Source organism: Panthera pardus, unplaced genomic scaffold (genome assembly GCF_024362965.1).
Source record: "Panthera pardus isolate Hobbes unplaced genomic scaffold, ASM2436296v1 HiC_scaffold_4, whole genome shotgun sequence".
NCBI lineage: Eukaryota > Metazoa > Chordata > Mammalia > Carnivora > Felidae > Panthera > Panthera pardus.
In genome coordinates, this window is record NW_026526969.1 from 10,069,671 (window position 1) to 10,094,156 (window position 24,486).

General features: G+C 43.6%; 1 protein-coding gene across 1 annotated transcript; it reads left to right on the top strand.

The window, feature by feature from the left end:
• Positions 1-825: 825 nt before the first annotated feature.
• Positions 826-24,188, top strand: KPNA7 (karyopherin subunit alpha 7). Its single transcript, XM_019422619.2, has 10 exons — positions 826-913; positions 1,610-1,738; positions 6,171-6,253; positions 6,683-6,951; positions 8,334-8,416; positions 10,666-10,929; positions 12,344-12,577; positions 14,355-14,537; positions 20,861-21,007; positions 23,983-24,188. Exons 1-10 carry the CDS (start codon positions 848-850, stop codon positions 24,094-24,096), a joined length of 1,572 nt encoding a protein of 523 aa, XP_019278164.1. The 5' UTR covers positions 826-847; the 3' UTR covers positions 24,097-24,188.
• Positions 24,189-24,486: the final 298 nt, after the last annotated feature.

The window sequence follows — 24,486 nt, forward strand, 5'->3', positions numbered from 1 at the left end:
AAAGGAAGATAAACAAGAAAATATTGGGTGGGTGGTAAAATCTGTGGAAATGATAGAACAGACTGAGAAGATCCTTAGATGCTTACATAGGAATTCAAAGTGTTGCTGCAGGTGAAGTGAGCTGGGGCCAGATCACGCAGGATGGGTATCACAGGAACTGTGTTTTCTTCTAAACTCAGCAGGCAGCCAGTAGAGGGTTTTAAATCAGGGAGAATTAAATGATCAGATGCTCATCTTTAGGAGATCACATGGCTTCTGTGTATTGAACAGATTGGAATAGAGCAATGGTAGAAGCAGGGAGAACCATTGGGAGGCAGTTGCTCTAGTGTGGCTGAAAGGTGATGGTAGCCTGGTCCGGGTGGAGGCAATCTACCAGAGTTAGAACGAGCGGGTCATGCTGGAGACCATCCTGACCCAAGGGCTGGTGGATTGGGTGTGGGAGAAGAGGGCTATCCTCTTCCTGTCCTAGCCTGGTTTGGGCACCACCGGCCTGCACGTATGCTCTGTACAGAACTCCTTGGACACAGCCACATGAGATGGCTCTGTGCTTGCCTTATAGCTTACCCCAGCCACCACAGGCCAGGTTCAAGTCAAAATGCATCTAAAAGGCATCCCTTACTCCTGCAGCCCAGGGCTGGTCTCCTTTGTGCTTGCATGGTGCTTATTGCTTGTTGAGCTGGTATGGTGATGCCCATGCAAGCTGGCCTCCCAAGTCTGCTCTCCGATCCACCGGGGGCCCCTTAAGGGCTTAGAGCAAGGATGGCCGTCACATAGGAGCCCACACACTGGGCACTGAAAATCTCCTGGTAACTGCCCTACCTACAGGTGGTTGACTGTTCGAGTCAATATGCCGACTTTGGATGCTCCAGAAGAGAGGCTGAGAAAATTTAAGTACCGAGGCAAAGACGCATCTGTGAGTACCAAGCAACTGCTTCTCCCTATGAAGCAGTAGTGCAGTAAAAATCTCATGGCTGGAATGTATCAGAAATGGAGGGGAAGATGATGTGGGGAACCCAGGTTAGATCATTTCCCCCAGGATTCTCAATAGAGTCGAGGAGTTTCTTCTGAACCAAGATAAAAGGGTCTATTTTGTTTTGTTTTTAATTTTAATCTCCCTCAGTCTGGCATCCAGGGCTGGATCAAGGCTCCAATGACCTGTAGACTGATCCCTAATGGTGGAAATGGTCAGGGACATGTGGGTCATGTCTTCAGAGGCCATAGTCCCCAGCCCTGCCTGGATCTCCAGTTGGGAGGCCCAGGCCTGCCCTTCCGGGACCAATCAGTACTGATGGAGATGTGCTCAGACTCCGGACAATGGTACACTTTGCTTGGATGGTTCTACAGCTGAGAGTCCTGGCCTGCCGAGAATGTAGACAGGCTTCCTTCACTTTGGGAAGAAAGTTAACTACTTTTCTGGATGTGGTGTTAGGAGAAAGCAGAGGAGGTAAACCGTGCTGACTATTTACTGTGTAATATTAACTCTTCTGGACTGTTTACTGTTGTCACTGTAAAAGTGAAATCAGACGCTTTGAGGCGTGTTTTAGATAAATGGGGTGACAGCCTGACTCCCCTGCTCTAAGGGCTCTGGTTCTTTCTTTTTTCTCGTTAGATGAGGCGGCAACAGCGGATGGCAGTCAGCCTGGAGCTCCGGAAGGCCAAGAAAGATGAGCAGGCCTTAAAGAGGAGAAATATCACCAATGTCTCCTCTGACCCAGCTTCTGAACAACTAACCAAAGGAGTACGTACATTGGGAATATGGCATTCAGGACGGTGGTGTGGGAGATCCATCCTCAGCAAGTTTCTCTGGCTTGAAAATGTTTAATACGTTCGGAACTTGCAAACTCTAATCCAGGGTCTTTAAGGAGGGGGGTAGAGGTAAGCTGGTGGTGTTGGAAAGCGAAGGGCCATTACCTTTGTGGCTGTAAGTCTGGGATCTATGTTCTGAGCGAGATGGGGTAGATGAAGTCCAGCTTCTAATGGAAATGAACTTACCATCCCTCGGCCAGAAATAAGAAATGAGGGGTTACATCTAGTCACTCAACATATAAAGTCTTGCCTAGGACCCGAGTGCTGTCCTTCATCATCAGTTCCCCATCCACCCCAACCTCACTTAGTGCAAATTCTGCATTGATGTGCAGCCTAAGGCTGTCTTTCGTGGGTCCTTTCCGGAATACCTTGACTGGGGAGTTTCTCTTCTTAGATTCTGATAGTCGTGGCTCTACATCCTTTTATGATCTGACACTGTCTGTGTCCCATCTTAACCATCCACATGCATTATTGCACCCTGCTAGGATTAGGAGTCTTACAGGGCAGAGCTAAATTCGATCTGGGGAAGTAGATCTGATGACACATTAGCAGCCATTAAACGGAATGGCTGTTAGCATTCTCTGACTTTCTGTACATGGCTTCTTTCTCTCAGCATAATGTTTTCAAGGCTTGTCTGTGTTGTAACATATGTCAATACTTGATTCCTTTTTTTTTTTTTCAAGTTTATTTATTTTGAGAGAGAGCATGTGTGTGTACACATGTGAGTAGGGGAGGGGGAGGGAGGGAGAAAGAATATGAATGAATGAATGAATCAATCAATCAATCGATCACAAGCAGGTTCCACACTGTCAGTGCAGAACCCAATTTGGCGCTCAAACTTACAAACTGTGAGATCATGACCTGAGCTGAAATCAAGTATCAGATGTTCAACTGACTGAGCCACCCAGGCGCCCCAGGACTTCATGGCTTTTATGGCTGAATAATATTTCATTGTATGGACATGCCAAGTTTTGTTTATCCATTCGTTAGTCGGTGGACATTTGCGTTTCCACTTTTTGGCTATAATGAATAATGGTGCTTTGTGCACAAATGTTTGTGTGGATGTGTTTTCACATCCTAGAGCATGACTAGGAGGAGAATTGTGGGGTCATATTGTCATCCTGTTTAACTCTTTGAGGCTGGAGGTAAACTGAACAGTGGCTCCCCCTCCAAATACCTCCATCTCCTAATCCCCAGGACCTATAAATGTCGCCTTGTATGGCAAACGGGACTTTGTAGATGTGATTAAGTTAAGGGTCTTGAGATGGGGAGATTATCCAGGATTATCTGGATGGACCCAGTGTAATCACGTCGGCCCTTACAGTAAGGATGAAGGACAAGTCAGAGCAGGTGATAGGACCACAGAAGGGGAGATTAGCGTATTGTGCTTTGAAGATGGAGGGAGGGAGTCACAAGCCAAGGAATGCAAATGGCCCCTCTAGAAGCTGAACAAGGCAAGGAAGCATATTCTTTCCTCAGAGCCTCCAGGAGAAGCCAGCCCTGCCTTTAGTCCAGTGAAGCTGATTGTGAACTTCTGATGTCCAGAACTAGAAGATGATGTGGTGTTTTAAGCCACTAAATTTGTGGTAATTTTTACAGAAACGATAGGAAACAAATATGTTGCCAAACTGTTTTCCTAAGTAGCTGTATCATTGTACATGCTGGCTCTCTTACCAACACTTGTCCATTCTGGGATTGTAGCCATCTAGTGAGTACAAAGGGCTATATTGTTGGAATTTTGGTATGTTTTCCTAACGACTAATGATCATTTTTTGATGTGCTTATTGGCTATTTGTGTATCTTTTGGAGAAAGGTGTATTCAAACCCTTTGCTCAATTTTAAGATTGAGTAATTTGTCTTTCTCTTGTGGAGTTGTAAGAGTTCTTTACACTGTCTATTCTGGATACTAGACCCTGGATACTAGATACATGATGTGCAAGTATTTCCTCTTAATCTGTAGATTGTCATTTTTACTTTTTTAGTAGAATCCTTGAACAAAAGTCTTAAATTTTGAAAGTGTTCAATTTATCTACTTTTTTGTTTGGTTGCTTGTGCTTTAGGTATCATATTTAAGAATCCATTGCCTTGGGTGCCTGGGTGGCTCAGTTGGTTAAACAACTTCAGCTCAGGTCATGATCTCACGGTTCATGAGTTCAAGCCCTGCATTAGGCTCTCTGTTGTCAGCACAGAGCCTGCTTCGGATCCTCTGTCTCCCTCTCTCTTTCTCTGCCCTTCCTTCACTCATGTTCTCTGTCTAAAATAATAAACATGAAAAAAAAATCCATTGCCTGATCCAAGGTCACAGAGATTTATGTCCAAGTTTCCTTCTAAGAGTTTTATAGTTTTAGCTGTTACATTTAGACCTTTGATCCATTTTGAATAAACTTTTGTAAATGGTGTGAGTTAGGGGTCCAATTTCATCATCCCATGTGTGGATATCTTATTGTCCCAGTATCAAAAAGACCATCCTGTCCCCGTTGAATGGTCTTAAATCCCTTGTCTAACATCAGCTGACCATACACATGAGAGTTTATTTGTAGACTTCGGATTCTCTTCCATTGATCAACATGTTTACCCTATGTCCGTGTAGCACAGACTTGATTACTGTAGCTTTGTGGTGGCTTTGATATAGGGAAGTGTCTTCCAACTTAGTTATTCTTTTTCAAGATATTTTAGCTATTTGGAATCCCCTGCATTTCCACATGAATTTTTGAATCAACTCGCCAATTTCTTCTAGCAAGACAGCTAGGATTTAGGCAAAGCATAGGAGACTCTTAAATACAGAGAACACACTGAGGGTTGATGGGGGTAGGGGAGAAGGGAAATGGGTGATGGGCATTGAGGAGGACACTTGTTGGGATGAGCACTAGGTGTTGTAGAAGCCAATTTGACAATAAATTCATTTTTTTTTTTTAAAGACAGCTAGGATTTTAATGGAGATTACGCTGAATCTGTAGACCAGTTTATAAGAGTATTGCCGTCTTAACAACATTAAGTCTTCCAATTCATGATCATGGGGTATTTTTTAATATATTAGTCCCTCTCTAATTTTTTAAAATAGTTTCAGCATGTAAGTCATGTGCTTCTTTTGCTAAATTTATTCCCAAGTCTTTTATTCTTCTTGATGTTATTGTAAATAAAATTATTAATTTCAGGTTTGGAGTGTTCACTGCTACTATATAGAGATGCAAGTGATTTTTGTATGTTAACCCTGCAGCCTAGCTATGTCTTGTTTGTTAGCTCTAATTTGTGTGTATGTGGGGGGATTCTTCAGGATCTTCCATATACAAGTTTTTGTCTTCTGCAGATAGAGACAATTTTACTTCTTTTTCCAATCCGGATGGCTTTGTTTTTCTTACCCAATTAATCTGTTTAGAACTTCCAATACTATGTTGAATAAGAGCAAGGAGGCATCCTTGTCTTGTTCCTGATCTTAAGGGGAAAGCTTTCCATCTTTTACCATTAATTGTGATGCGAGAGGTGGGATTTTTTTATTTTTATTATTTATTTATGTATTTATTTTAATATGAAATTTATTAAATTGGTTTCCATACGACACCCAGTGCTCATTTCAACAGGTGCCCTCCTCAATACCCATCACCCACCCTCCCCTCCCTTGAGGGGGGATTTTTTTTATAGAAAAAAAAATGACCTTTATGAGGTTAAGGAAGTTTCCTTTTATTTCCAGCTACTCTATCATGGAAGGGTGGTTGAATTTGTCAAATGCTCTTACCCTGCATTTATGGAGATAATTTTGTGTTCCTCCCCCCGTTAATTCTATTAATAGAATTAATATTCTATTAATATGTCCTACTACATTGATGCTCCCATGTTGAACCACCCCTGCCTTCCCAGATTGGATCCCAGTCGATCAGGATGTATAATCCTGTTCATACGTTGATGCATTTTTGTTTCCTAGAATTCTTCTTTTCAAGATTAGCTGTTTTTCTTGAATAATCTTTTTGGCTCAAAACAAATTGGGCTATAAGCCTTTGGTCAGTTTCTAGAGTTTGGAAGTTTGATTCTACTTGTGTTGTTGTTGGTGGTGGTAGTGGTGGTGTTTTGGAGAAGAGAATTTTTGGAGATCCTTACTCTATTTTTGCTGATCATAACTAGCATGTTCTTCATGGAATGAAAAGGTGCTGGGAATCCAAGTGATTATAAGAATTACCCCTTCCCCAGAGCATGGGAAGGGTCCCACAGATCTGTGTGTCCTATAAGACCACCAAATGTCTTTCTCTCCCCTAATGCAGACCAGCATACTGCCCAAGCCAGCTTGTTCTAATCAGATAGATGGCTAGACCAGATGACCTTCATGGTTCCTTTTCGCAGAGACTCTGACCCAAAAACATCTCTCCTTGTAGGTCAGCCTCAACCTGCAAGAAATAATCAATGGTGTGAATGCCTCAGATCCAGACCTATGTTTCCAGGCCACCCAGGCAGCCAGGTATGGCTAAACAGACTCTGCTATTCATAGGTTCCAAGCTAGGAATAAGTTTCAGGGGCCTTCCTGGTTTTGTGGCAGTGACAAAATGCCCACGCAACATAAGAGAAGGTGAGTCCATTCAAAAACAAGACTAAATTGTTCCTCTACACTGTCCTTGAGAACATCTTAAGATATGCAAGTGTTGTCAGAGATGAATTGCTTAATTTAAATTGGCCTCTATAGGAATCTCTGCTCATAGATAATACCTGAAGGGAAAAATGTTGCTTCATCACTGCCAAGTGCCATGCGCTGGACTTTAGGATATTAAGTGGCTCTGGCCCAGCTGTTAGTCTTGTTTGATAGCTAGAAATGCCAAGAGCATTTATAAAGGAGGTTCTTAATATCAGACTCACATGACTTGCTTTTATTTTTTTCCCTCTGATTGCGAAGGAAAATGCTGTCCCGTGAAAGGAACCCTCCTCTAAAACTGATTGTTGAAGCCGGGCTCATTCCCAGGCTGGTGGAGTTCCTGAAGTCATCACTTCACCCCTGCTTGCAGTTCGAGGCAGCCTGGGCTCTGACCAACATTGCTTCTGGGACTTCAGAGCAGACTCAGGCGGTTGTGGAAAGTGGGGCCATCCAACCTTTGGTTGAGCTCCTGTCTTCCCCCCACATGACTGTGTGTGAACAGGCAGTGTGGGCCCTTGGTAATATAGCAGGTAAGACTCTCCTCATAAAGGGCTAGGAAACCAGTGGGTCAGGCACCTGGCCTGGCATGCTATGGGAGTTCTTTAGGTAGCATCATAGACTTGATCATCTGAGTTTAAATATCTAGAAACAGTGGGGAGGCTCTGACAGGCTTTTCCAAAATTCAGAGTCAGGTTCAGAGGCTGAAAATTAAAGCTGAAACTAGATGATGCAGTACGTACTGAAAGCTAAAGGCCACCTAAGGCCATCTGCCAATACTGGGGTCCTACGGCCTCAGGTCTCAATGGCCTCAGGAACAGAAGACCAGTCTTTGACCCATGCACTGTGACATTTATGACACACCCATTCATAACGCAGGACCTTGAAAAAATTCTACCTCCAGTAAAAGTTGCCAAGGGAATGTAACAAAAGATAATATTTCCTCAGTTTGGGGTAAAAGTCTTCCCTGAAAATGCAATCCTAAAATGGCCTTGTGAGTTTGGGGCTTGCTGCTGTATTTCCTGCATGGGCCAGGAAAGCATGAACTGAGGAGTTAGTGAGAAAGGGTTGAAAGTTCTAGCATTCCTGGCTGGATATAAATACAATACTCTTGGGGGGGATATGAACTCAATTGGGCCCCTCTGGATTTTGACAAATTAAGATCAGCCAAATGTTAGCAGTTTCAAGTTCAGAGAGTCAACAACCCACCATGACTGAATCAGCAGAAGCAAACACTGTGATGAGACCTCCAAGGACTTAGGGTATTGGGATAGCAAATGCAGAATATAAAGTAAGTCTGCGTGGTAAATGCTTGCAGAAATGAACCACCTATTACAGAGACTTTGTCCCTCATTTTGTCTGGTTCAGTAAGGAACAGGCAAAATCGGGTGGTATAAAGTAACATATGCCTTGTCCTGGTGGTTGAAGAATTACAAACTGAGACTTCTAGGGTCTCAAATTGGTATTCTCGCTTGAGCAGCAGATAGCAGATGGCTAGCATCTACCCATCCCCCAGACTTGGTTTTGAGTTGCTTTTGGAAGCCTCTGTCCCATGCCAACATCTTCTGGGAAGACCATTTGGCCTGTAATAGCCTTCATCTTCTTGAGAACCATGCTATGAAGCACCATCGGCATTTAGAGTCTCGAGGACAATTCCTGGGCTATTGGCTGGCTCCTTGATGTGTCCACAGACTGCCTATGACAGTCATTGCTGTGTGGTGCCCACATCTGGTCTATCTACCCAACCAACATGATGGAGACAGAGAATCTAGTTCATGGCTATCCTAAGTATTTGCCCAACCCAGGAATGCATTTTGGCATCTCACCCTTTGCACAGCCTTTTAAAAAAGTAGTTGCTTACCCCCAGGATTCTCTTTGTTCCCTGTTCAGATGTCACATTCTTATCTATTTGAAGGTGATGGCCCAGAATTCAGAGACCTGGTTATCTCGAGCAATGCCATTCCACATCTGCTGGCCCTGGTTTCATCAACCATACCTGTAAGTGTCTTTAAAGTAGAGGGGCGCCTGGGTGGCGCAGTCGGTTAAGCGTCCGACTTCAGCCAGGTCACGATCTCGCGGTCCGTGAGTTCGAGCCCCGCGTCGGGCTCTGGGCTGATGGCTCGGAGCCTGGAGCCTGTTTCCGATTCTGTGTCTCCCTCTCTCTCTGCCCCTCCCCGTTCATGCTCTGTCTCTCTCTGTCCCAAAAATAAATAAAAAAACGTTGAAAAAAAAAAAATATTTAAAGTAGAAAAGCTAGCTAGGTGACACGTTTATGAAATTGTGGAAGTATTTTCCAGTCAGTTAGGTCATATGGGTGCTGCCTTGCCCCTTAGGACAGCACTTATAAGCAAGACCTAGGACTGAATATCACCTTGGGTAGAGGTTGATGGAAATTTGCCCCCAGGGGCCACTAGTGCTGATTTTACTTTTGGGGGGGCGGGGTGGCATTGGAAGAGTTCCATTAGAGTTTTTCTAAAATTATAGTCCTTCAAAAGTAGATGACTAAGCTCTCCATTCAAGGGGCACAGATAGAATTAATGGGTCGCCAGTTCTGTTCCTGGGTACTGGGTCTTGATTTGAAGCTCAGAGTCAAAGTTGATTGATGTGGCAACAATAGAGCTCCCCCACCCCGACCCCACTGGAGATAAATTTGGGTTTTAGATTTGCTTCAAACAAAAATGAAGAGAAGGTAGCTTCTAAAAGCCAAGGGAATACCCAGCCCTCAGGGTGGGAGAAAACCTGATCTAATGGAACCAGAAAAAAGCTGACATGACCAGGGAGTTCACAAGGAGAGAGCAATGTAAGAAGACAAGTAGGGCAAGGGACTTAGACTTCCTCATGCTTCCCTCATGACAGAGGGAAGGCTTTGAAGGATCTCAAGGCAGGAAGTGAAGTGATCTGATCTTTTAGAAAGACCCTTCTGGCTGCTTGTAAAATGATAGCAAACGGAGATGGGATGCTGCCATGTTGGACATGGGAGATAGAAAGAAGCAAGGATGCCCTCCGGTTTTGGGTTAGCTTGTTATGACGGTCCTTCTAGAGAAATGGGAAGAAGGAGGGAAGAAGGAATCAGAGCCTTAGTTGTACATATTAAGTTGAAGAGTGTGAGAGACACCATCGTAGCAATGTCAGGATGGATAATGTTGGTCTAGATGATTGTGCACGCATCTGTCATCCAGCTGGGCAAGATCAACTAGAGCAGGGCTAGATGCTTACTTTTATAAATAAAGTTTTATTGGAGCATGGCCATCCCCATTTATTTATGCCCATATTGTCGGTTGCTTTTGTAATGTTACAAGGGCAAAGATGACTTGTTGTACCAGAGAGACCCTATGGCCCATAAAGCTGAGAGTGTTTACTATCTGGCCTTCTATAGAAAGAATTTGCCCCAACCCCTGACCTAGAGTATGAGGAGAGCCTGTGACTAAGTCTCAAGAGTTCTGACACTCCGAAGACAGGCAGAACCCACCCCAAAGACTGAGAAGAAACAGCCCATTTGGCGATAGAAATGCAGGTTTGGGGTCATAGGTGCCAAAAAGAGCTTTTTCAAGAGGGGTACTAAATACCTCTGATAGGGATGGTAACTTTAAGACTGAAAAAGCAGCTGTTGGATTTGGTGACTTGGAAAAAGCTGATTTCATCACTAAGTAAAAAGAAGTAGGGGCAGAAATCAGACCAGAGGGGTGGAAGAACAAATAAGAAGCTGCAAGGTACACGCAAATATAGACACATCCTTGAGGGCTGGACTCTAAAAATAGAAGCAGGACCATGGCTAGAGAGAGGGAGGGGTCCCAGAGTGTGGGAGTGATCCAGGGCAGAAAGGTGGTTGTGGGGACAGAATCTTCAAAGGCAAAAATGGGATCCAGATGTGGAGTAGGAAGACTGACCCCTGAACAAAGATCAGAAATGTGGTTGCCACATGTTGGTAGGGTTACTAGGCAGACCAAGCAACTCCTGCTTGACCTTTGTTTTGTCGATGAGAAATGAAAACAGGGTCATCAACTGAGTCCAGGTGGGAGGGACATTTTGAAGAATCCAAGGAAACCTACATATAACATTTGAATAGGAAACCTAAACTCGTTCAGGGTCTCCCTAGTGTGCATCACTACTGAGAACAAAGTCTGCATGAAGCTCAAATTCTTTGCTTCACACTGGTCAATAATATTGATGAAATATGGCAAGGACACGTAGCCATTGGCCTTTTTCCTTCTTTGCCCCTGATGCTGGAAGCAGTCTCCTTGTTACAGATCACGTTTCTGCGGAACATCACATGGACTTTGTCCAACCTTTGCCGAAACAAGAGCCCTTACCCCTGCAAGAAAGCAGTGAAGCAAATGTTGCCCGTGCTCTTCCACCTCCTGCAGCATGAAGATGACGAGGTTCTCTCGGACACCTGTTGGGCCCTGTCCTACCTCAGTGATGGCTGTAATGAGCGCATCGGCCAAGTGGTAGACACAGGCGTCCTACCCAGGCTGGTCCAGCTCATGACCAGCTCGGAGCTCAATATCTTGGTAAATGTCCCTGGTCCTGCCTGTCTCTGCATGAACCTTCCAACTAGCATGTGGGAGTCATACTCACTTGAGTGAGACCTCTCCCACCATCAGCTCTAATACTTTACCTAGAACAAAGCTTGTGGTCTGCATTGCCCTGGTCTCTGCTACTGTCTAGCCAAGGACTTGAATGTATTTTGATCGAAAAGCCTAGTGGATGTTAAGTAACTTACTTTTTCTTAATCTGGTAACTAGAAAGTATAGAAAAGCACCACATTGAAATTGCTTCTGGTCCCTCCACCCTTTTGTGGCCTTTCCTTCCAGTGGTCTGTGCATGTGGATGTTAACCAGTTGGCTAATGCAGGGTATGTGTGACTGTGTGCGTGTGTGTGCTAACGTAAAGCTCCTTATAACATTTAAATTACTTACTCAGGGGTAAAAGAAAATTCCCTCTTATCCTCTCCCCAGTTTGTTATTAGACTACTGAAATAGTCTAGGTAAAAATGAAACAAAGTCAACATCAAATACTTGGCTAGGATAGGAAACATGTCACTTATAAGCTTCTTGAAGATATGCCTTAAAACATGGGTGCCCCTTTTGACTTCTATGGCTAGCCTTGTATATTTATGCAGGCTTCGCAATCATCTGTGCCTAGATTAGCATAATATTATTCAGACATCAAGGTTAGTTTGGGGGGATGATATTGAGAGGAGGGAGGGTATGAAGAGAATAAGAAGAAATAAGAAGCTGTATGTCCTGGGTGTTGAGGGCCCATTTGGAACCATCCTGCCAAGGCTGTGATTGGCCTATTCCACCTCTCACTTGAGTAGCAGATACCTAGCATGAAAGGCTAGGAAAACTCTAGAACTGTTGGTGGTCTGTGCTGGGGCAACCACTACAGTGCAGAGAAACCAAAATGAATGCACAGTCAGCCCTCAGAGGACTGTTGTCTTGAGCCCAATTGCAGACCCATCCTGGGGACCTTCAGAGTTGAGAGGGTGTTTGTGAACACATCAACAAATGCCATTGGGATCTCATTAGCTCCAATTAAATATACAGCAGGAACCTGACACTCCTGCTAAATACAAATTCAGTAGAAGTTACCACATTATAAATACTGTAATCAATTTAGCGATTTTCCCAGTGTAAGATTATGGAAAGGACAGTGTTATTTCTTAATAAAGCCATCCCTTGACCTCTGTTTCACTGAACCTGGAACTGTTGAGAGGCTAGCAAGTACCTTCAAACTATGCAAATGGCTACGGATGTGCTGAATTAATAAAGATCATGGATTTGATCATCATTCACAGGTTTCCTGAGCACCATCAACATAGCAGGACGCATATTTGGGAGTGCACATAGCTTGGTGTGACTGTCCCCTTCTGTTGTGATAAATTGGCGAAGCTTGCTTACACTTGCAGCCTTGTTCTTCCAGACCCCCTCTCTCCGCACCGTGGGGAACATCGTCACAGGAACGGATCACCAGACCCAGGTGGCCATTGACGCGGGCATCCTGAACGTGCTGCCCCAGCTCCTGATGCATCCCAAGTCCTCCATCCAGAAGGAGGCGGCTTGGGCCTTGAGCAACGTGGCCGCAGGGCCCTGCCAGCACATCCAGCAGCTGATTGCTTGTGGCACGCTGCCTCCCTTGGTGGCTCTGCTAAAAAACGTAAGTGGTGCACTCTGTGACAAAAGGCTGTTTTCCAATTGGCCCCACGTTGAACCCCTTCAGGAGTTCAGACACCACCTAAGAAGCAAATTAATCGAGATCACAACAGAGCTATGAAACCTTAGTTTCCTAATTCTCCCTGGGAAAAAAAAAAAGGAAGAGGCATCCATTTTGGACAACCCATTAAAGACTTAGGAGACTAAACAAGCATTGTTCAATGAAAAGGTGACCCCTCCCACCCCTGCCCCACCCCCCCCAGCTCAAATATTCAGAAAAAAATCCTGAGCTGGTAAATATTGGCTTATCTTTGGTGTTAGAAGAATGTGGCATCCACTCTACTTGTCAAGAGAGGGGGAAGTTTTGTTGTTTGAGGAGGAAGAACCTATTGGGTTATAGTGATATTGTACACTGGATTTTTTTCAGCATAAAAAATCACATTGATTGGAGTGGTAATATATACTGAAAATCCAGATATAAGAGTAGAAGTAAAATAAAACCTCCTTCTTCCTCCAGATTCCCACTTCCCTCCCCAGGACAACTCCTATCGGTCAGCATTTCTTTTTGTCCCCTTTGAATGGATGGGCTCAGTTTAATCATCTATAGGTGACACAAGCCAGGAGTGGTTTTGTCTGGTTGGGGGCAGGGAGGCAAGTGGAATAGGATGGGAAAGAGAAGCTGCCGGTGGTGGTCCTGCCCTGGGGTTGGATGGTGGGTTCCTAGGTGTGCAACCTGAATCAAGGCATCTTTTGATCTATTAGATGCTTCCTATCCTGTGTGCCACCATGAGTCTATATAGATTCTCATCAGAAACCTCCCGTCATGGGGGCACCTGGTGGCTCAGTCGGTTAAGTGTCCGATTTCAGCCCAGGTCATGATCTCATGGTTCCTAAGTTCGAGCCCCACATTGGGCTCTGTGCTGACAGCTCAGAGCCTGGAGCCTGCTTGGGATTCTGTGTCTCATCTCTCTCTCTCTCTCTCAAAAATAAACAAACATTAAAAAAAATTAAAAAGACATCCAGCCTTGAATCAAGAAGTAATCTTACTTCAAATTGCTTTTTGAACTACAGTTGGCTTGGAGCCCGAAGTTGTTTTTGGTTATTGAGTTTCTTTCTTTCTTTCTTTCTTTTTTTTTTTTTTTTTTACACTGAGGTCACAGTTTTCCCCAGCCATAAAATGGGAATAACTCCTTCTGCACAGGGATAGAAAGATCTATGATAAATTACTCCCAGATCTCTGGGCAAAGTGTTTCTTACAAATGCAAGGAATGCATTGAGTGATATTTCAATGGTCTTCCTCTGACACCTCTGGTCTGGCTCATTCCCTGAGATCACTTTGTGTGCTCAGCTTTGTAGCTATGGAGCTTCTTGTCCATAGTTTCCCTGCATCTGAAAGACTAAGGGCATCTGCCCTTCCCCTCCTCGCGCTCTGTCTCTCTCTCTCTCAAAAGTTAAAAAATAATCCCAAGGATAATTTCTAATATATATAGATTATCTGGATTGGTTTATGTTCGTTATATCATTCCCATAACCTGACTTAAGGAAATGAGTCCATTCCAACTTAGAACTTCCTCTAAGTCCTAATGGGAGCCTGTCTGCTCCTTGGCTTCTCAAAGGTGCTATCCTCTGTTCAAGAACTAGAGGCAAATTGCTGATGTGTTCGACGTAAATTATATATACAGTCTTGGCTGTCACCAGCCTACCTAGAAATTGAACTAAGTTAGCATTGCTATATTTAAGTTCTTCAGGATCCATAAAGATTGTAAACATTGTTTCTTCAGGGAGAATTTAAAGTCCAGAAAGAGGCTGTTTGGACCGTGGCAAACTTCACAACTGGAGGCACCATAGACCAGTTGATCCAGCTTGTCCACTCTGGAGTCTTGGAGCCACTGGTGAATCTGCTTACCATCCAAGACCCCAAAATTGTTACCATCATCCTTGATGTTATCTCTCTTATCCTCAAGGTGAGCTGCTCTAAGCAGGTTGGGTTTTTTTTTTGTTTTGTTTTTTAAGCAGGTTGGTTTTGAAATAGCAGTCTCCAAATTGAAGGCATTTATTTTGGTTCTTAAAACCCCTATGTGGATTCTCTTTCCACTCCCCCAACCCTCCTCCTGTTCATGCATCCTATGGAAAACAAAAACAAGAGGCCTTTCAAAGAAGGCCCATCTTCATTTTTTCAAGTGAGTGACCATATGCCTAACATTGTTTCAGATGCTCAGGATACCACAGAACAAAGTCCTTGCTCTGGTAGAGCTTATATATTAATGGGGAGAGAAACAGACCCGACAACTGGGAGTTTATATGATGAAGGGTCAGTCGCTGATGGCTCAGAGCGGGAAGGTAATGGTGATCCCGTCAATGTAGTAGTCAGGAGAAACTTGTCTCAGGAAGAACATGCATGCAAAGACCAAAGAGAAATAAGTGAATCTTATGGATATCTGGGGAAAGAGGGCTCAAGGATGGGCGGGAGCAAAGGGATGGAAGGTGGTGGTCAGGCTCAGAGCATCCATATCACATAAGGCATGTGAAAACCTTGGCTTACTCTGAGTGAGATGGAGAAACCAATCAAATGTTTGAAGCTGGGAAAAGCAGTCCTGTACACCACATGGCTGGCTCTTCTAGAAGGCTAAAACATAGGATACACCTGAAAGAGAAGCAAGAAGTTAGCAGAGATAGATGCTGAAATTGGACTACAAAGCCTTGAATTAGAACTCCAGGAAAGTTCTATTTCTGAAATAAAGGCAAATTAAGCCAATGTTCATAAACCATTTGTGTCAGTTCTATATTGCTGCATGATCAGTTACTCCCTACTGGTCTAAAACAAATACAATAAAACCTTGGATTGTGAGTAACTTGTTCTGTGCATGTTCTACAAGACAAGCAAACATTTCTAGTAAGTTTTAACCTGATAAACAATCTATGCCTTGCAATACAAGTCATACATGATGCTGAATGTCCCATGATCACAACTGAGCCAATGGTTCTTCTCTCTCTCTTGCTACTGGATTGTGGGCAATCATCTTCCATGCTTGGATGCTCAGTTTCAGGCTGCAGTGTTTGGCAGAAATTGACGATTTTTCAGAATGTTGGAAGGTGCCCACAACTGGCACTAGTGTATTTTTTGTCACTTCAAAGCACCTGTGGACAGTCCTTTGCTTTTCCATACAAGAGTAAGCTTAGGAATTCTCCCATTCTAGGTCAGGTTGCCTGTAGATATAGACCCTTTACTCTATGCCTTATTGCTAGTTATATTAAATACAGTATATGACAAGAGTTTAATAATTACTGTAGTCAACATCCATGCAAGCTTGGACGTGGCCCCCAGGCAGAAAAAGATTGAAAAGAAAGATGGTAATAAGGAGATGATTACGGTGGAAGTGAAGAAGGAAATCAAGAAGTATGAACGAGGTATGTGAGTGGCTAAAATTGCAAGATTTTAGAAGTCGATGTTGACCATTTGCATGATATTAAAGAAGAAAGAAGGGGGCTGGATGCAGCAAAAGGATATCAAATATCAAAGCAATGGCCACATGTTCTGGAAGATACAGAAAAGTTGCTTCTGTTTTAGATAGAAGAAACTAGCAGGTGATGCTGTGCCCAAGAACTTTGTCTGCAAGAAGGCAAAGGCCTTGTACACCAACCCTGTAAGTAAACTGCCAGGTATGTCAACAGAAAATGAAGTCTTCAAAGCAAGCAGGGACTGGTTTGATAACTTTAAGAGGAGAAGTGACATCCATAGTGTTGCGAGACATGGAGAGGCTGCGAGTTCTGACACTAAGGCAGCTAAAGCTACTGCCACCGAGTTCCAGAAGCTCATGGTTTCCAAGTGTGACCTTCCAGAACAAGTTTTTAACTTGATGAGCCAGGGCTTTTTTGGAAAAAGATGCCAAAGAGGACCGACATTACAAGATAAGAGCATATGATGCCCAGTCACAAGCCCACAAAAGACCGTCTCACCCTCATGCTTGGTGCTAATGCAAGCAGGGATTTTTATTTTGTTTTTAATAATTTTTTAAGTTTACTTATTATTCAGAGAGCACAATCTGGGGAGGGGCAGAGAGACGGACAGACAGACAGACACAGAGACACAGAATCTGAAGCAGGCTCCAGGCTCTGAGCTGTCCACACAGAGTCTGACGTGGGGCTTGAGCCCGTGAACCATGAGATCATGACCTGAGCCAAAGTCAGAAACTTAACTGACTGAGCCACCCAGGTGCCCCACAAGTGGGGATTTTATTTTTTATGGTTATTTATTTTTGAGAAAGAGAGAGAGAGAGAGAGAGAGAGAGAGAGAGTGAGTGTGTGTGTGTGTGTGTGTGTGTGTGTGTGTGTGAGTGTGTGTGTGTGTGTGTGTGTGAATGAGGGAAAGGGAGGGAGGGAGACACAGAATTCTAAGCGGGCTCTGAGCTGTCCACACAGAACCCGATGTGGGGCTCAAACTCACAAACTGCAAGATTGTGACCTGAGCCGAAGTCAGCCTACTGAGCCACCTACTCAACCTACTGAGCCAGCCAGGTGCCCCGCAAGTGGGGATTTTAAAGTCAAGCCCCTGTTCGTGTATCATTCCAAGAATCCATGAGCCTTCAAGAAAGACAAGGTGCAGAAGAGCCAGTTAAACATTATGTGGAGGTCCAACAGTAAGTCTTGGGTCACTCATATCTTGTTCATTGGGTGGATCAATGAGGCCTTCAGTCCTGCAGAATTTTAGAAAAGAATTTGTCACACAAAACCTTACTGGTTATGGATAATGCTCCTGTTCACCTGCCAGGCTTTGAGGACCACATACTGAAGGAACTTGAGTTCATTAAGGTCAAGTTCCTTCCTCCCAACACCATTCCAATTTTCTAGCCCATGGATCAGAAGGTTCATTTCGAACTTTAAAAAGCTTCATAGCAAAGCACTATTTCAGCAATGCTTCAAGGTGACCAAAGGAACAAACCTTACCCTCCGAGGGTTTTGGAAAAATCATTTGCACATCATGAACTGCCTCAAGATCATTAATAAAGCCTGGTATGGGATCACCAAGAGAACCCTTGATTTTGCTTGGAGAAAACTGTGGTCCGATTGCATTCTTGGACATGACTTAGAGGGGCTTGCTTATGAATAGAAGCCAGCAGTTGTTGATGAAATTGTGTTCTTGAGAAAGGCCATGGGACTGGAGGTGAATGAGGATGACATTCAAGAGCTGGTAGAGGAACATGGCTGGGAGCTGACCACTGACAGACTGATGGGTCTGCTTCGTGAGTAACAGCAAGAGGTTTTGCAGGAGATCACCTCTGCAGAGGAGAGAAGAAAAAGGCAGAGGAATCCCTCACTTCAAATGAGATTATGGAGATGTGTAAAATGTGGGAGACAGTGCAAAATTTTGTAGAAAAGCACCACACAAATAAGACTGTAGCAGTGTGAGCAATTAATCTGTTTAACAACAATGCAATGTTATTTCCGCAAAATCCTCAAAAGGAGCAAAAGCAATGTCATCGGATAGGCTCCTTGTTAAAGTTGCATGAAAAGAAAAAGATTCTATTGAGCCAATAGATAGCAGTGATTCCATTAGTGATAGTGAAGTTCGTCCCACAAAATAACCCTCCTCTCCCTTGTCTCCTTCACACCAGCCATAAAGATTTTCAAAGATAAGTGCAGGTTAATTAGTGTTTCTTTATATCTTGTATTTATTTTGTATTATATTACAGTATTATAATGATTTTTATATGAATATTTTGGGTTTGTGGAATGATTCATCTGAGTTCCCATTATTTCTTATGGGGAAATTAGCTTTGATAGACAAGTGTGTTGGATTACGAGCATGTTTCTGGAACGAATTATGTTCCCAAACCAAGCTTTTACTTTATTATCTCATCTAGATTCTGGGGTTAGGAATCTGGGGATAGCTTAGCTAGATGGTTCTGGCTCAGGGTCTATTATGAGATTCAAGGTGTCAACTGGGGCTGCAGTTTCATCTGAAGGCTTGATGGAGGCTGAGGAGCAGCTTTCAAGATGGCTCACTCACATGCCTGGAAAGTTGTCACTTTCCTGGACCTGGAGCTCTTCATAGGACCATTTATGTGTATTCTCATCATGGTAGCTGGCTTCCTCTGGAACAAGCAATCTAGGAAAGCAAGGTGGACGCCCCAGTGGCTTTTATGACCTAACCTTGGAAGTCATTCCAACAACATGGAATGGATTGGTTACACAGATCAGCCCCACTCAACATGGGAGGAAACTATACAAGGGTGTGAATATCAGGAGTTAGAGATCATCTGAGGCCATCTTGAAGGCTGGCTATATTCATCTGGTTAAGGTCCTTTTATATGCGACGAAGCTGTTTGAAGAATTTCAAAGTAACACCAGGGGATTCCTTTTAAAAGCTCACTTTAATCATCCTTTTCATGTAACTGTCTTAGAAAGAACTGACCTGAGTCAAGAACAGATTTGAAATAGCACCCAATTAGACATGAAGACTGAGCAAATCACATGGATGAAGCAGAGACTTGGCCGCCCGTAGACAAAGTTGGACATAACGACATAACACATTGGTGAAAGCACACTTGTGGGCTGGAGAAATTGAACTTCATCTGTTTCATTTGAATTAAACATTTGGGATTTTTTTTTCCTTGGAGGCATCTGGGAAAACCACATCTGATAGATCAGAGAAAGGCACTGGAATAGCAGGTTAGGAGGACAAGGTAGCAGAGAGCCTCTAATGGCCGGCAGAGTGCAGCTTGAAGTGACTTTGGGGCTGTTTGCTCTTTTGCCAACATCCAGAATCCTTCTCCAGGGCTCTGCTTGCCCTGGGTCATCCCACATCCCCCAGCTTTCTTTCTGAGGCTATCCTAGCTCATTGGTCCTGCCTTGGTTTCTTCACTGAAAGCCAAAACTCATTTTGGACCCCAGATAGGACCAAAGAGTGTCCAGCTTTAGACAAAACAGTACAGACTCTCATCAGGTAGACGGTGTGACCTAAATAAGGTTTAATTTGGACCCCAGGAGGTTTTCTTATTGCTCACAAAATAAAGAGCAGAGCTCTTCAGAGATGACACCAAAGCTGCTTCTTTATTTCTCTTTCCCCAAATAGGCTATTTAGCTAGCTGGATTATTCCCTCTTCTCCTAATAAGCAACACTTAACCCTTCAAAAAGTTGTCCTTGCCATTCCTTGTTTTGGGAATGCTGGGAGTTTCCTATGGTTGGCCCTGGCGCAGCACTGTTTTTCAAGAAGGTGTGTTACTTCCCAAGCCTTTTATGCACATCTTCTATAACGTAAACCACTGATCATTTACTGTGTTCTACTTTCTGTATTGCAACAATTATCTACCTGTCTGCCCCAAAAATGAGTTATGAAAAGGCCTTTTCTAAATCCCATCTTGAGCTCTAGTTTTGTAGGCCTCACCCACAGTCTACGTACAAGTGTTTGAATGAATGAACAGCCCCAGATGATAAATCCGATGATGAGCATTGGATTAAATCCACTCATGTTATTTGTTTCCGGGGACTTGGTTATTTGCCATGGTGTTGCTCAGGGTCCCCTTAGTCTTACCTCTCAAGGCTTTACGGTGAGGGTAGGGCCAGAACACCTGTATTTAAATAGCATTACTTAGGGTGCCTGGGTGACTCAGTCGGTTGAGCATCCGACTTCGGCTCAGGTTGTAATCTCATGGTTTGTGGGTTCGAGCCCCACATTGGGCTCACTGCTGTCAGTGCAGAGCCCACTTCAGATCCTCTGTCCCCCTCTCTCTTTGCCCCTCCCTGCTCATGTTCTCTCTCAAAAATAAAGCATTACTTGAACATTCTTTCAAACTGTATTACTATTTTTTTTTTTTTTTTTGAGAGTGAGAGGGCACAAGTGAGCAAGGGGAGAGAGACAGGGGAAGAGAGAGAATACCACGAAGGGCAGAGAAGGGGAGACAGAGCAGGGCTCCCCCAAAGTGGAGTTCGAGCTCACGAACTGTGAGATTATGACTTGAGCCAAAGTCAGATGCTTAACCGACTGAGCTACCCAGGTGCCCCCCTCAAACTGTATTTTAAACCATTTCCATTAATTAGAAGGGAGATAGCTATTAAACTGTAATAGCAATGTATTTGTGGAGGGCAGCTTACTTGGCAAAAATTGTATTTTGTGCAATTAATATAAACCTAAATATGTGTACTATAAATACCCAAAAGAGGAGTAAGATCCTGCAGTCTTAATTAGGGAAAAATAAAACTATGGCTGCCCATCCTGGAACAGGAGCCTTTGACTCCCCTGAGGCGAAGCTCCGCCTCCAAAGAGCTTTTTTTCTTACATGCCCACAGGCAGCAGAGAAACTTTCAGAGAAGGAAAACATGTGTCTCCTGATAGAAGAAATCGGTGGTGTTGATAAAATTGAGGCCTTGCAACTTCATGAGAACCCTCAGGTTGCCCTGACTGCTTTGAACATTATTGAGAACCATTTTTGTGAGGTAAGTGATTGCAGAGCGGGAAGGAGCACTTATACTTCCTGGTGAGGCACCTTAGCAGGTGATCACTGGGCAGGTGCCTGTGCTGCCCCTGGGAGGTGGGTGACCGGACAGGTGTGCTTCCCTTGTGACTTAGCTCTGAGTTTCTCCCCCCGTCCATGTTGAATGGGCTGCCTTTGAGGGGCAGCTTCCCGGCTCCTGGAAATCACTCTAGTCCCATAAAGGCTTGCCCTGCTGTCTCTGGTTTAGAATTTTGTTCTTTTTTTTTTTTTTTTGTCTTTCCCCCTGCTTTCCTCTTATGGTGAGGAAGGGAGCAGGAGGGAGGGGCTATGATGCTGAAGTGATTTATTTTTTATCTCTATTTAAATGTTTTTATTTTTGAGAGAGAGACACATGAGCAGGGAAGGGGGAGAGAGAGAGAGAGTGACAGAGACACAGAATCTGAAGCAGGCTCTAGGCTCTGAGCTGTTATCACAGAGTCTGATGTGGGGCTCGAACTTGGGAAAGGCAAGATCATGACCTGAGCCAAAGTCGAATGCTTAACCAACTGAGCCACCCAGGCACCCCTGAAATTATTATTATTATTTTTTTTTACTGAAAAACCCAACTAAGGCAATCCCAGCTTCTGAAAAAATGATTTTGCTACTTACTGCATTTTGTTTCTTTCCAGAACACAGGGTTTGGGATAAACTGCACACAAGGCTTTTAACTTTTCTGCAGGAGCAGGGAATAATGATCACAGAGCATTAGAAATTTCTTTATATGTGTTTTATTTAATAAAATATGTGCAAAAGAAAACAGCATTATAACCATTTCTAAGTGTATAGTTCAGGGCCATTAAAAGTACCTTCACAGGGGTACCCAGGTGGTTCAGTTGGTTAAACATCCAACTCTTGATTTTGGATCAGGTCATGGTCCTAGGATCATAAGATCAAACCTAAGTCTTAAGATTTGAGCCCCAAGTCGGCTCAGAGCAGAGTGTGGAGCTTGCTTAAGATTGTCTGTCTCTGGGGCTCCTGGGTGGCTCACTAGATTGAGTGTCTGACTTTTCAGCCCAGGTCATGATCTTGAGGTTCATGAGTTCAAGCCCTGCACTGGGTTCTGTGCTAACAGCTCGGAGCCAGGAGCCTGCTTTGGATTCTGTGTCTCCCTTTCTCTCTGCCCCTCCCTCACTCTTATTCTGTCTCTCAAAAATGAATAAATGTTAAAAAAAAAAATTCTTTCTCCCTCTGTCCCTCCCCTGTGTGTGCGCTCTCGCTCTCTCTCTCGCTCTCTCTCTCGCTCTCTCTCTCGCTCTCTCTCTCGCTCTCTCTCTCGCTCTCTCTCTCGCTCTCTCTCTCGCTCTCTCTCTCTCTCTCTCAAAAAACAAAACAAACAAAACTTACACGTTGCTGGGTAGCAGTCACCACCATCCTCTCTAGAACTCTTTCATGTTTCCGAAGTGAAGCTCTGTTCCCAGTAAACATGGACTCCCCATTCTTCCTCCCCCGAAGTCCCTGGCAACCACCATTTAACATTTTGTCTCCGCGAATTTGACTACTCTAAATAGCTCATGTAAGTGGAATCATACGGTATTTGTGCTTTTGTGATTGGTTCATTTTACTTGGCATAATGCCCTCAAGGTTCATCCATGTTGTAGCCGGTGTCAGAATCACCTTTATTTTTTTTAGGCTGAGTAATATTCCATTGTGTGTATATACTACATTTTGGTTTATCCATTCCTCATGGATCTTTACTCGGACTGTTCTTTTGACTATTGGGAATAATGTTGCTTTGACTATGAGCAAATACCAAACAAATACCTGTTTGGAATTCCTGCTTTCAGTTCTTTTGGGTGTATATACAGAAGTGGGATTGTTGGGTCATATAGTAATTCTATTTTTAACTTTTGAGGAACTGCTATACTACTATCCACAGGGAATGCACCATTGTAGATTCCGACCAGCAATGCACAAGGGTTCCCATTTTTCAACATCCTTACCAATACGTGTTGTTTTCTGGTTTTTTGATCCTTGTCATTCTAATGGGTATGAAGTTGTGGCTTATTGTGGCTTTGAGTTGCGTTTGCATTAGATAGTGTTCATATGAAGGTGAGCTCAAAGTTCTTAAGTGGCCCGCTAAACATAGGGCTGGGGTTTTACGGAATGAGTGACACTCCATTAGGCATCAAATTGTAATCGTCAGCAAAATCCAGAGCCATACAACAAATACGACCATGTTGGTGGTTTGTTGCTACCTGAAGTCAGTCAATACTGGTTTGGGACCAAGGGGGTGCTCTCAAAACAGAGAGGACCCAGAACAGTAATCAGCATCTTCTGGGTTAAGGCTCCTACAAAACTTTGTAAGTAGGAAACCCATCTCTTAAAGGAGTTTCAGATTCCTAGGACTCATCCAAGGGCTCCAGGCTAAAGACTTCTGATGTAGAAGTAACAACTACCTACACTGTGTCCTTACTCACTGTAAGGGCACTGTTCTATGTATCAAAACTGCACTTAAAAATAATCCAGACACAAGAGGACAAATACCATATGATTTCACTTACATCAGGGACCTAGGAGTATCAAACCCACAGAGGCCTGCAGGAAAATGGTGGGTGCCAGGAGCTGGAAGAGAAGGAAATGAGGAGTTAGTGTTTAATAAGTACAGAGCTTGGGTTTGAAATGACAAGAAAGTTCTAGAAACGGATGGCGGTGGTTGCACAGAAATGTGAAGGAACTTAATGCCATGGAACGCTCTACTTACAAATGGTTAAAAGTGGTGAATTTTATGGCACGTATGTTTTACCACACACATAAACTGTATTTAAGGTAGAGCCTGAGAAATATTTTGGTGCTTTTCTCCTTCACCCTCTTTTCTGAGGGAGCCTTGAGGCTGATTTAGATCAAATTGTTAATCCATAGAAGATGTTAAAGAGCCACCTGTACGGCAATAACTTGCTGGGAGCCTGCAGGTATAATAGTGTCTCTTCTTCCCTGAAGGGAGAAGAAAATGGCACAGTATTACCAGCCCTGGACCAAGATTGTGAATTCTTAAACCACTTAACAAAAAATTACCAAGGCCCCACGACTTCTAAACCAAGGACCACACCCTAATGGGTAACTTCTTTAAGAATCTTCTAGATCTTGGCATGCCGCAGGTGTAAAGCTTTTTAAACTGAATGTTAATAAAAGTTTCGACACATTCACCTCCATCTATCAAAAACGCCGTTGAAACAATTGCATCTTAAAGCCATGTGGAATTCATCTCCTGAGAATGTGTGGTTTAGTGGTTACCTTTAAGGATCTTAAAGGAAGACACTAAAAACAGTAAAATGGTCTATAGCTATTTAAGACAAACTTTGGCTTGTAGACTTGATTTAACCAGTAATTCGTATTTCTTTCCCCTTCCCTTTTCATGGAATGCCTGTTAGTACAGAACATTCTTCAGGGAAAGCTGTGTGGGTGATGGTCATAAGGAGAGTAGAATGGGCTGGGAAGGACCTA

What these genes read in the sequence shown, in the direction of transcription:
- KPNA7 (XM_019422619.2), top strand. Translation starts at nt 848, where the DNA reads ATGCCGACTTTGGATGCTCCAGAAGAGAGGCTGAGAAAATTTAAGTAC. An exon ending in GGCCCTTGGTAATATAGCAG is followed by an intron (nt 6,952 to 8,333) that starts GTAAGACTCTCC and finishes ATCTATTTGAAG; the next exon opens with GTGATGGCCCAGAATTCAGA. An exon ending in TGGTTTCATCAACCATACCT is followed by an intron (nt 8,417 to 10,665) that starts GTAAGTGTCTTT and finishes TCCTTGTTACAG; the next exon opens with ATCACGTTTCTGCGGAACAT.